The sequence below is a fragment of the Xiphophorus maculatus genome, chromosome 6, assembly GCF_002775205.1.
Source record: "Xiphophorus maculatus strain JP 163 A chromosome 6, X_maculatus-5.0-male, whole genome shotgun sequence".
NCBI classification, from domain to species: domain Eukaryota; kingdom Metazoa; phylum Chordata; class Actinopteri; order Cyprinodontiformes; family Poeciliidae; genus Xiphophorus; species Xiphophorus maculatus.
Window position 1 is genome coordinate 4,288,738 of NC_036448.1, and position 12,011 is coordinate 4,300,748.

The window sequence follows — 12,011 nt, forward strand, 5'->3', positions numbered from 1 at the left end:
AGGATGTCTTGCATTACTTAATGAAACGATGGTTCAGTCATACGTTTGTGACTGACCTACTCAGTAGGTCAGGAGTGTCCAAAGTGTGGCCCTTTGTGGCTCTTGAAATAATTTTGTTTGGTCCCTGACAACAAATCAAGAATGCTAAAAAGTAAAAAATAAAAAAAGATCGGCCAGCAAAATATAAAACTCATTTGGAAATAGCTTTCCAAATGAGTTTTGGATCTTTAATGATATATATAGATTTTATAAACATTTTATTTATTGTTGAGCATGTAAAACTAAAAAAGAAAGAAAAATCAAAAAACAAATTTTTGTAGTTGTAATTAAATGATTTTGTGGTCCAAAAGTAGTTAAAATTAGTCAGTTTTGGTTCCTTGGGCAAAAGCTTTTGACAAATGAAGGCCTTTGAGTGGCCTAGTCAAACTCTAGTCTTAATTGACACATCATGTCTGGCCTTTAACAGGCCATAAATGAACGATCCAAAATTCCAGTGTGGCTAAATTAAAAGTCATTCAGCAAAGAACTGGTGGGCCAATATGCCTCCACAGTGATCATTTCTTCCCCCCTTCATAAATTAAATCATCAAATGATCTCTTCCTCTGATGATCTGAAACATTTATGGGTGGAGAGAAAAAAAAAAAAAGCAAAAACATAAAAAAATTATTAGGCTAAAGCAGTGACTCTCACATTTGAGATCTGCTGTTCAAGTTCAAAGAGAGGAAAGATGAGCTTTGCCCACCTCCAAATCTGTAATAATGCATGATTAATGGCTTATAGATTGCAATGTGCTTTAATAGTTCATTTCTCACTGCAGTTATGGATCCCAGTAACACACATAGTCGGAGTTTTATTGTTTTTAGTTGTGTTCATTAAATGGAAAGTGTCTCTTTGGAACAATTTGGATTTAATTTAAGACTTTTTTATATATTGTGATAAGTTAGTGGTCATGAGTTTAAACAGTTAAACAATGAAGGTTTGCAGAGGAGACATTTAAAATAAATTATGCAGCAAACCCGTCTGACCCCAGATGTACAGCAGCCTACTGTTCTCTCCTCATGTATGCTTATATACTTACCCTAACCCTACTTACCACACAGTTTCTCCACTGATAAAATGCCAAAAGCACAGAATACCTCATTATTCTTTTTCGCTTTAATATTTAAGTCAGTGCTATACACACAGTAGCATCATGGGAATGATTAACAGCCTTTTTATTTTCTCCACACAACACTTTAAAATATTTACATCTAATAAATACCTAACAAACAGCAGCGCCCCCACCGTGGAGCCCCAAAATGTCCGAATCGTTTTGTCTCTTCCAGAGACGGAGCAAGTTGGAGCTCAAAAAGGTTATTAAAGAGGACCTATTATGCAAAATTTATATTTGCACGTGTTTGTACTTCCCACATGCTTTAAGAAATCACCTAGACATTTTGTGGCAATAAGTTAACGTGTTTTGGTATGTGGACAATGAGTCGTTTCAAAAACCTTCCACTTAAGTCAGAGTCCACTGGCGCTGCGCCGTTAGCTAGCAACCCCAGCCGAGCCCAGCCAGTCACCTAGCAACCCAGCACTTTCGACTGCTGGTTTTATCGCTGCATGTGCTGTAAAAAAAAAAAAAGTGTTTGTTGACTCACCATTCAGAAAACACTTGCTGCATTCTTGTGGGTGTGCATGAGGCTCCACTTCTGCTTTTCAAAAATGTACGGTTGTATAATTGCACATCTGTCTGCAGTCATTTTCACATGAGTGTAAATGTTGAGTTGGGGGTGAGGGGGCGTGGCCAACAGTAACTTATTTGGATTTAAAGTGACAAGAGGTCCTAACACAGTTCATTCTGGAAGGAGCTCAAAATAGACAGAACTGAGCATAAAAATGTAGAGAACATGTTTTGTATAGACATTTCCTAACCTGTTCAAGAAAGCATAATAAGTCACCTTTAAAATTGATTGGAGAGAAATGCAGAAATGTTCATTTGTACTGCAGCAATAATACCATGAGAGACCGGAAGAACTGTCAGGGAAAAATGTGTTTCTTTGGCACTTTAGACATGATTAACATGATACAAAAAGAAAATCTGCTAGATGGTCTTCATGGTTTTCATACAGTATACTGGTAATTATTAGAGACTTGATAAGGAACAATAGAACGTGGGAACATGCAGAAAACTTCTACTGCTGGTTTTATCGCTGTATGTGCTGTAACAGTTACAACATAGTTCATATTTGGGAAGTAAAAGGAAAAAGATACATAGTTCTCAGTGCCATTATAAATTACCTAGTCAGTATATAAAGTATATTGGTCAGTTCTTTAATAATTAAAAAAAAAAACTATTTGAGATTTTTTAAAACATAAGTTTAAAATGAAATGATTTCCCGATAAACCTAACAGTAATAATGAAGTTTTAAAATATGTGTTTTATGTGAGAACTGTTCTACTTTTGGGAGCGCCATATTCGCATGGATCCATAAACAGCAGCTTAGTGTGCTCATGCCTTTTGCTGGCTGTGTGCTGATAAGGTGGGGAAATTATTGATGGTTTTTCATCCTCCTCAATAAAACTCTTTATGGGGCGCCACATGGCTCAGCGGTAGAGCAGCTGCACCATGTGCAGAGGCTACAGTCCTCCATGCAGTCGTCCCCGGTTCCTTCTCTCTCTGCCCGTCTTCCTGCCCAGCTGCTAAAGAATAAACGCCACTAGAGCCACAAAAAAAACCTTCAAAAAGTTAAAACTCTTTGTAAAAATGATTCACTTGGAAAGTAGAACTTATTGGCAAATGTGTAAACTAGCAGCTGTTTGCAATAGGTCACTCACAATTAATGTTTGTGAATCAATGCATCCTCCAAACTTATTCAACCCCTTCCTGACCAGCATCTTTCATTTTTAGTAAGGCATCCTTCTGGTGTCAGCCTGCGTTTAGCGTTCCCTGTGGCTTCGAGCTGCAATGCTTAATCCTTGGTTCATGTAAAACGCTTCAGTCAAAAAATGTGTCATGAAGAGAAAAAAAAAAACAACAACACATATAGATCGCAGCTCCATCTGAACTATGAAAAACCTGCAACATTTAGTCCGGAAACTGAGGGGCCTTTTAGGCTACGTTAACAACATACAGAGAAAATTATGTTTTTTATTAAAGAGAGTGGAGAATAAATGTGCAGCAGAGTACTAGGCTCACATTAAAAAGTTTGTTTTTTAAAAAGAAGCTAAAATTGTGAGAATAAAGTCATAATACTATGGCAATAAAGTCATAGAATTATGAGAATAGTCGCGGTATTACAAGAATAAACTCATAAAATTGAGAGAATGAACTTATAATATTACGCGAATAAAACGTTCGAGAATTAAGTCGACATAATGAGGATAGAGCTGTAGAATATTATGATGTTATTCTCATAATACCATGACTTTATTCTCCTCATATTATCTTTGTATTTTATTTTTTCTCAATATGGCCCTATTAACAATGCAATACGTCGTATGAATGGAACCGAAATCCAGAAATTTTTATAAGAGTCAGAAAAATTAAGGCCAAAACGTTATGAATACTTTTACAAGGCAATGCTAACACCGACACAGCTTTCTCAGCCGGACGCTGTTGCTCGTTTTCCAACCTGACCAGCAAAGGAAATATAAATATATGCATAACGTTTTCCTCCCTCCGTGCTGCGGTTTCTCCCGCTGTTTAGCCGCTCCATTGTGCCGGGCAAACAACAAAGGATGAAGTTCCTTTTTTTTTCTCGCTCTCTCTCTGGATGTTGTTAATTTGTGGGTTTGTAGCCACAGGCCGAGTTCATTTATTCATTTCCACTCTTCCTGCCAGAGGAGTTCCGAGGCTTCGTTGGGAAGCTGCCAGTCCTCTACGCTGTGAACACATCTGTCGTGGAGCACTTGTGGCGCACGGACGGCGGCCTGCTGCAGCGCCATAGGCAGCTGGAAACCAGCAGCAAGCAGCTCCTGGCCAGAGCCCGCCGCACCACTAACAAGCTCTTCAGCCTCAGCAGGAGGTGCCGAAAGCCGCCGAGGATTATCCTGCCGAGGCCGAGGTAAGACACGGGACGGCTGGGGGGGGGGGGACAAGAGGGAAGGGATGCTTGCGTTAACCCGAGCTGCTCCCCGGAACCCATAATTACCAGAATGATTTATGCGTGAGGCAGAGAGAGAGAGAGAGGAAAAGAGAGAGTAAGCAGCAGAGCGAGACGGCGCTTATTAGAAAGCACTTGAGGAAAAGTAGCCGGCAGAGAGCGGAGAAAAGTGCTGACGGGAGCGAAGCTGCTTCCCCAGCCAGCGGAAGACAAAGGAACTCGTCTGGCAAAAAAAAAAAAAAAACACACACACATTTCTAACCATCTGCACAGAATTACTCTAAATATGTCATCTTAAAATTTCTTGTGAAATATTTGATTCATTTTATTAAAAAGTAACTGTTCCGGCTAGATAGATAAGTTAGCCACGTCACTCTCACCTGGATGCTCTCTCTGTCGCAGAATTGATGGCTCTCTTATCAACACTCAATACTGAAAGCCATTTCTGGCAGGAAAATTAGCTAAAAAATGCCGAGCCCATCAGTGTGCTTCTCATGTAGTCCTCCTGGCTCCTCACCATCACACTCTGACAGCAACTCTGCTTCAAGCTTCTTCTACTTGTGGAGATTGAATTGGTTTGGCCTATTTTTTTATTTTTTATTGTCATCCACAATTTACATGTTCTTTTTCCACACAAATTGTTGTTTGCGTTCTTATAACTAGGCCTGCTGGACGATGAATTATCCCACAAGTTACTGCGATAGAAAACAATATTGTTTGTTTGGAGACTATTTTCAAGTCACATGATGGTGATGGCATATTAATGCATTTCTCAAAGATCAATAAACTTTCAATTCTGATGAACGTTTAGCACTGGATCCTTAAGATACTTTAAATATCCACAATAAATAAACAACAGAAACAAATAAAATGAATTATGAAGTCTCTGTAAACAAAATTGCCCTTTAAAAAAAACGAGCTAGTTGAGACTAAAGCACCAGACTGAAGACTTCAGTCATCTAGATTTTGGTAGAAAGAGAGAGAGAAAAGAGAAAAACAATAAATCATGCAAATAGAAAATTATGGAGCTCGTTTCAATTCGTCATGTGATTAATTGATGTATTGCTTACTGCAACAGGCCTGCTTGTAATTGTTTTCTACCCCCTTTGGATGGGATGTGCTAGCTTTTATTAATCCAGTGGCGCCTGAATGTGTTTCATAACTTCCCCCCTTTTTCGGTTTTTGTTGATACTCTGCGTCGCCATGAGCACTCGCTCACCCCTCCAGATAATTGAATTCAGGTGTTCCAATCACTGCCACGGCCACAGGTGTATAAAGCCCAGCGCATCGGCATGCAGGCTGCCGCTAGAAATATTTGTGAGAGAATGACTCGCTTTCAGCGGCTCGGTAGATTCCAGTGCGGTGTCGTGATCGGAATACTGTCTGTGCAATAAGTCCAAATTTCCTCCATACTAAATATTCCACAGTCAACTGTTGGTGGAATTATAACAAAGTGGGAGTGATTGGGAATGACAAGCGCTCACAAAGCGGAATGCCACTCAAAAGTCACTAAGCGAGGGGTTCAGCTGAAGTTTCTTTAGAGAAAACAGATGCAGACCTCCGAGCTTTCTACGGCATCCAAAGTAGCTCTGAAAACTTTCATGGGATCTGTTTCCTTCCCCGAGCGGCTTACGTGAACAAGTGGAATGCAAAAACGATACATGAATTGCCGCGAGGTAGCCCACCACTGGACTATAAAGCAGTGGATATGTGTTCTCTGGAGAGAGGCCTTTACGCCTTTCCGTTTAGCAATCCAACAGCTGGGTCTGGTTGCAACAGTTGCTAGGAGAACAGTAAGTTTGGTGCAGATGCAACTGTAGTGCAGGGGATGTTCTTCTTTACAGTGTCCAGGCATCCTTAAAAAGTTATTAAAAAAAAAGTCCTAAATTAATGCATATAAAGGCCTTACAATGTCTTAAATTAATTTTAAAAAATGTAAGTTGATCTTATAAATGCTTATCACAGGTCTTAAATTTGGACTTTTGACTCATTACATTCAGTGACTCTAGGGGGTCAGGAAGTACCTGCTAATATACCCTTGCTATTCAGCCAGCTGGCTTTTTTTTTTTTTTTTTTTTTTTTGCATCAATCATGGATAAGAGCAAGTGTACCACCAGTTGGCTGGACGATGTTCGTTTTTACTGCAGGCTCATTTCTGTTGCTAACCCTTACGAGCCAGCAGGACCCCCAACCATTCTCAATAGTGATCATGTTTTCAGTCTTAAATTTCATTCAAGCTGGCATTACAAAGTCTTACATTCGACTCGCTGAAAGCTGCAGATATTCGGCCAAAAGTTGCAACATTTTGATGACTTCATATATATATAAATTACTGAACTTTAACATCAGAACATAATAGGGTGAGCCCCTAAAGGGAATCCATCTCGAATGTTACTTTTTATGGTGAAAAATTGATATGGCAGCTTGCAAAGTGAATAGGAATAAGCCCAAGAGCAGTAGCTAGGAACTCTAACAGACTTGCACACTACCCAGGGATTTAATAGCAAGCCCAGTCTACCAGTAATTGGCCACAGTGGACTGTTTGTGACCAAAAATGGTAATTCAAAACACAGAAATTCTCTGCGTTTTGGTCCATGCTGTAGTTTAGGCACCAGTTCCAACCAGCAGCGTTTCTCTAATGGTCAAAAGTCACTATAGAAGACTCCATATCAGTAGGCCACAAAGTGCTTGTGTTAAACTTGATCACAGTGAATGGAAGCAGCTGAAAGTCAACATTCTCTTCACATAATCAGTCTGTGTTTTACTCATGATGCTCCACCTTTATGACTGAAATGTAGCCAAAATGGCATCTTAAGGACCCCAAACTCAAACTGTCCATCTACAGTTTGTTTCTCACACATTTTTTTTTCTAAAAATAATTTGCCTGATTTTAATGGGCACTGAGAAAATTAGCTAAGACTAGCTACTTATTGTTCACAAACATGTGTATTGCATTAAACAGACATTGGAGAGAACAGGTCTTATCTATATGATGATTTCTGATTTAAAAACGAAAGTCTCCAAAAGTCCAAATTTAAAAGCAATAAATTTGGACTTTTGGAGACTTTCGTTACAAATTTCTTTGTCGAACTAAATGCCACTTCCTGGGGCTAATAAATGATTATATTATTCTAATGGAGCCAGTAGAGCAGCGTGGCGTCTTCAGACCCGATGCCTACTCAACCAGTTTGTCGTCTCTCCCCACAGGTCCCTGCACTTCTGGTTGAACTGTGCTCTCTCCACGCTGTACTGCAGCGAGAACAAGCAGGTGGGCGTTTACAGCGAGAGGAGCCGCAGCTGCTCCTGTCCCTACGACCACCTGCCGTGCCAGGGGCCGCTGCCCTGCTCCGTGGGCGACGGCCCCCGCTGCGCCTCCTGCTCTGCCGAGAACCGGACCCGGTGCGCCGGCTGCAACCCGGGCTTCACCCTGACCCAGGGGGCCTGCCGCCCCGCCGTGCCCGACCCCACCGACCCTTACCTGGGCATGGAGAGCGACAGAGACCTGCAGGACCTGGAGTTGCGCTTCCTGATGCAGCGCCGCGACCCGCGCCTCGCGCTGCACGGCGTGTTTGTGAGCAACGACGTGCGCATCAACACCTGGTTCGACCCCTCGTGGAGGAAGAGGATGCTGCTCACGCTCAAGAGCAACCGAGTTAAATCCAACCGGGTCCACCTGCTCCTGGGACTCGCCCTGCAGTTCTGCCTCACCAGGAACAGCACCCTGGAGCCCACCCTGTCGCTGTTCGTCAACCCCTTTGGGGGCAGCCATTCTGAGAGCTGGACCATGCCGATCGGTCAGCACGGATATCCCGACTGGGAGCGCACCAGGCTGGACATCCCGCTGGACTGCTACAACTGGACGCTGACTCTGGGAAACAGGTGGAAGAGCTTTTTTGAGACCGTCCACTTCTACCTGAGGAGTTACAGCAGGGACTCGGTGGGAGGGAGCAAGAACGCGAGTCTGTACAGTGATCCACCTGAGGACCCGGAGCCGTCCAGCAACGTCGGCTACATGAAGGTGAACAGCATGCAGCTGTTCGGGTACAGCGTGCACTTTGACCCCGAAGCCATCCAGGACCTGATCCTGCAGATAGACTACCCGTACACTCAGGGATCCCAGGACTCGGCCCTGCTGCAGCTGGTGGAGCTGCGTTACCGCGTCAACCGCCTGTCTCCACCGGGGGCGCCGCACGTGGACCTGTTCGCCTGCCTGCTCCGTCACAGGCTCAAGCTGTCCGGCGCCGACGTGGCGCGGATACTCACTGCCCTGCAAGCTTTCAGTGCCAAACATCCAAACTACACAGAGTACGAGGCGAATAAGCTGTGCAGCTAATGGCCTCGCCACGCAATGTTTTTCTTTTTTTACTGTTTTCTCGGCACAGACAAGACTAGTATCCACGGGCAGCAGGATCATATTGTGTCGTGTGTGTGGTATGTTGTTTACGGCTGTGCTGTACATACACAACGTGCAATTAAATTTGATGGGTTTTTAAAAAAATATTTTAAGTTGCAGATTTCTGGAGCTCCTTTACAAAAATATATATATATTCAAAAAAATCATCTTCATGTACAACGCCTTCGAAAAGTATTCACCCCTTGAAATTCTACCTGTTTTGCCACGTTATCTCAATATTTGTGAGTTTTATTGGGAAATCTGGACCTTTTCTGTATTTTTCACTATGAAAAACTCTAAAAATCTGACATTAAAGTGTGTATCCTTAAAAAGTCTTAAATTAGTGTCTAAAATTAAGGCCTTAGAATGTCTTAAATTCCTTTTTTTTTTATTACTTTGACTTTCAATATGTTAATCACAAGTCTCAAATTTGGTCTTTGCAAATATTCTATGTAACAAGTTTGCACTCAGACGTCTTTATTGTGTTCTGCGACTTGAGACGGTAGAGGCTACTGCTAACTTACTGCTAACATACCCCTGCTTGCTGGCTTTTTCACACATATATGTGTATAGACATGTATTGTTTGTTATAAGTGAGCTAACCCACTCAAGACACACTGAATATGTGCCTTGATAGAAAATGCCGCGGCTTTTTCTGACAAATATCCTAATTTTGCTCGTAAAAAAAAAAAAAACCCCAGTCCAAATCTTTCACTCACTCTCAAATGAAAAACGACGTTAAGTGATGTCAAGATGACCGAAGTTCTTTTTTCATCCCCCACTTAAAAATCATATTTTATGTAAGAAATCGTTAAAAAAAAACTGAACTGGCAGGAAATTACCAGGACACATCTTAGATTTGTCATTAATTGTGTGAACATTTTGGTCAACATTAAACAGATTTTTTTTACTGGAATTTAAGTTTTTAATGTTAAACTTAATCACATTTCTGTTAATCCAAAACTGAAATTTTCCATAACTCACAAACTTTGCTGTTACTTAAAAACTGAAATCTTGAGTATTTTTTACATTATATCTCCTCGCATATTCACAAACTCTAATGTTATTTTAAAGCTTGTACATTTCCAAAACATTCAAAGTTTGTATTATATATTAAATATAGTCATTGTAATGGAAACATACGGTGTTCTATATTAAATAAATGGTTAGTTTGTTCAGTTCAAAGTAAGAAATCACTGACATTTGAATTCCTAACATAAGTGAAAACATTCAAGGGCCGTGAATACTTTTCCAAGAACTCGGTAGTTTAACACTTACAGACTCTTCTCTGGATAATCTTTTTCATATAATGGATCATTTTTTCACACGTAACAAAATCACATATTGTTCAGATTTTATTCTCCCTCCCCCCCATACACACACACCGTTCCTCTCCTTCCCACTTGAGAGTCTGAGTGGTGTGTGTGCTGTGTTGTTTTTGCCCATCTGGAACCTCAGAACACAAGGTCCCCATTCTCCATTCAGCGAGCGGCATCGCCACTGATTACTAAGTATATAGTGAGAGGAAGGAGGGCTGGGAGTTGCCTTCTTCGGTTCCTCCGCCGCCCCTGTACGCCATTCACAGTTACTGTGATGGATGAGTGGGGCAGCTGCAGAGACATGCCCGGCATCAAACAACATCAGCCGCGTGCACGAGCTCACCCAGCGCCACGGCAATTCCGGGGCACCTCGCGCGCTCCCTCCCTCTCTTCAGAGTGGTTCTGGCCGAAATGGAAATCAACTTTAATCCCCCCCCGAGGGTTGTCGGCGTCGGGAGCCCACAGGGCAGCCGCCGTGGTGCTGCTTTGATTGGGCTGGCATCTAGGTGAGCCCGACCAAACGTAAGATGTGCCTTCATCGACATTCGCCGCACGCGCTTTCTCCCGAGATTGAAGACGGACACAATTTTCTCTGATGCCGCCATTCCGAATGAGTGGGAACGAGGCCACGAGGCGGGCGACGGGTGTTTGGATTGTGAGATGAGCGGCTCCAGAGCCCACACGCCCAGTTACTGTACGATGCGCCCGGCCGGAGTGGCCATCTTAAATCGGTTTACGTGGCAGACAATCGATTGTCGGGGCTCGAAACTCGAGGCACCAACTTCATTACAAGTTTTAGCACCACTTCCAACAGGCTGCTTTTAAGCTTCGGCATTGATTTTTCAGTGTTCAGTGGCCGGTTTTCAGACACAGCTCTGTCTCCAGGCTGTGAGCCTTTTTATTGAGTTATCAAACATAACACGAGTGTTTGCTAATTTAGTCCGCTCTGAATAATCACCCTTTATAGTTCTGTTTTTACAACCTGACTGTCCCCCCGTCCCCCTCATGTTCTCATTATTTAAAGTTTGTAGAGCTGCAGCTGGCATATTCAACCAACTAAAAAGTTTTGCACAGTGTTTAGAAAGGACTGCAGGGGGAAAAAAAAAATGTTAGAAAAATCTGGACCGAATCCCAGGAAAGGGTTAAGTCCTTGGGTTTAATAGGGAGCATCTGCTGTGCTTTTAAACCTTTTAAACAAGCAAATATTCTGCATCTGGGCATGGAAATGTGCTGCAGAGTTGTTGGAAATGCTCCAGAGCAGCTCTGCCGTGCTGGGAAGAAGGGAATAAGAAACAGTGGGAGCGGAGCTTCCATTTGGAAGGCAAATACGGGTTTATAGACGCTCGCCTCGTCCCCGCTAATCAGTCTGTAAAACGTTCAGCTTGTTATTGGTTGTTGCTGCTTCGCAGGGCATCCATTTTCACTGACTCGCTTTCAGGGTCACGGCACAGAACACTGCGAGAGAAGCTGCGTCGATGAACCGTTCTGAACGGCATAACTAAAACGCCCCTTCAGCTGTCGAGCAGGATTGATTCGTTCTTTTGTGCTCGCTGCTGTTCGCCACAAACGTTATCTCCAAAACGGACTTTTTCCAAGTTTATGCAAACGAGCTGAATGACCTCTTAGCCCAACACCATGAATTATTTTTGGAAGAACAGTATGGTGCGGCATTTGAAAAGTTGCACAGTAAAAAGAATAAAAATAAATAAAAATTTGCAGCAATATTTTGGTTTCTTCAGCCTGTGGGTGTTTATATTTCAGAGTCGTATTTTCGCTGTTAGTCATAAATATATGAATGTATTCAGTAGTAGAGCGGCTACTGAAGTTTTTAACCCCAAAAACAGAACAATTCATTTTCATAGAAATAATTTTCTCTAATGAAAGCGAAAACAGGAAGTCTTAAACTTTTCATATTTGCTAAATATTTAGCTTGGACCTAAATATTTAGTACGCATGCTAAATATTCAGACATCAACCTAAACATTTAGATGAACACTAATGAAATAATTCCCAAACTATTTTGCGAGCTAAATATTTAGTTTTAAATTTAGCTCAGTGACTTCATTAATAATCAATTAATAATTTAATAATTCAGTGACACCCAGGTTAAAGTCAGTGACTCGAAGCAATCTGTCGGCTTTATTTAGTTGGGAAAACATTTTACAAATTGGCAAAAGAAGCTGATCTTGACTGCTTCGTTTTGCCTCTAGCAAA

The 12,011-nt window shown here is 41.9% G+C and overlaps 1 protein-coding gene across 1 annotated transcript in view; it reads left to right on the top strand.

The window, feature by feature from the left end:
• Window positions 1-8,585, top strand: part of LOC102216496 (BMP/retinoic acid-inducible neural-specific protein 3-like) — a 41,267-nt gene extending 32,682 nt beyond the window's left edge. Inside the window, exons 6-7 of the mRNA XM_023334857.1 lie at window positions 3,824-4,046; window positions 7,293-8,585. Coding sequence (XP_023190625.1) covers window positions 3,824-4,046; window positions 7,293-8,418 — 1,349 coding nt within the window. The 3' untranslated portion in view covers window positions 8,419-8,585. The remainder of the gene's footprint in view (window positions 1-3,823; window positions 4,047-7,292) is intronic.
• Window positions 8,586-12,011: the final 3,426 nt, after the last annotated feature.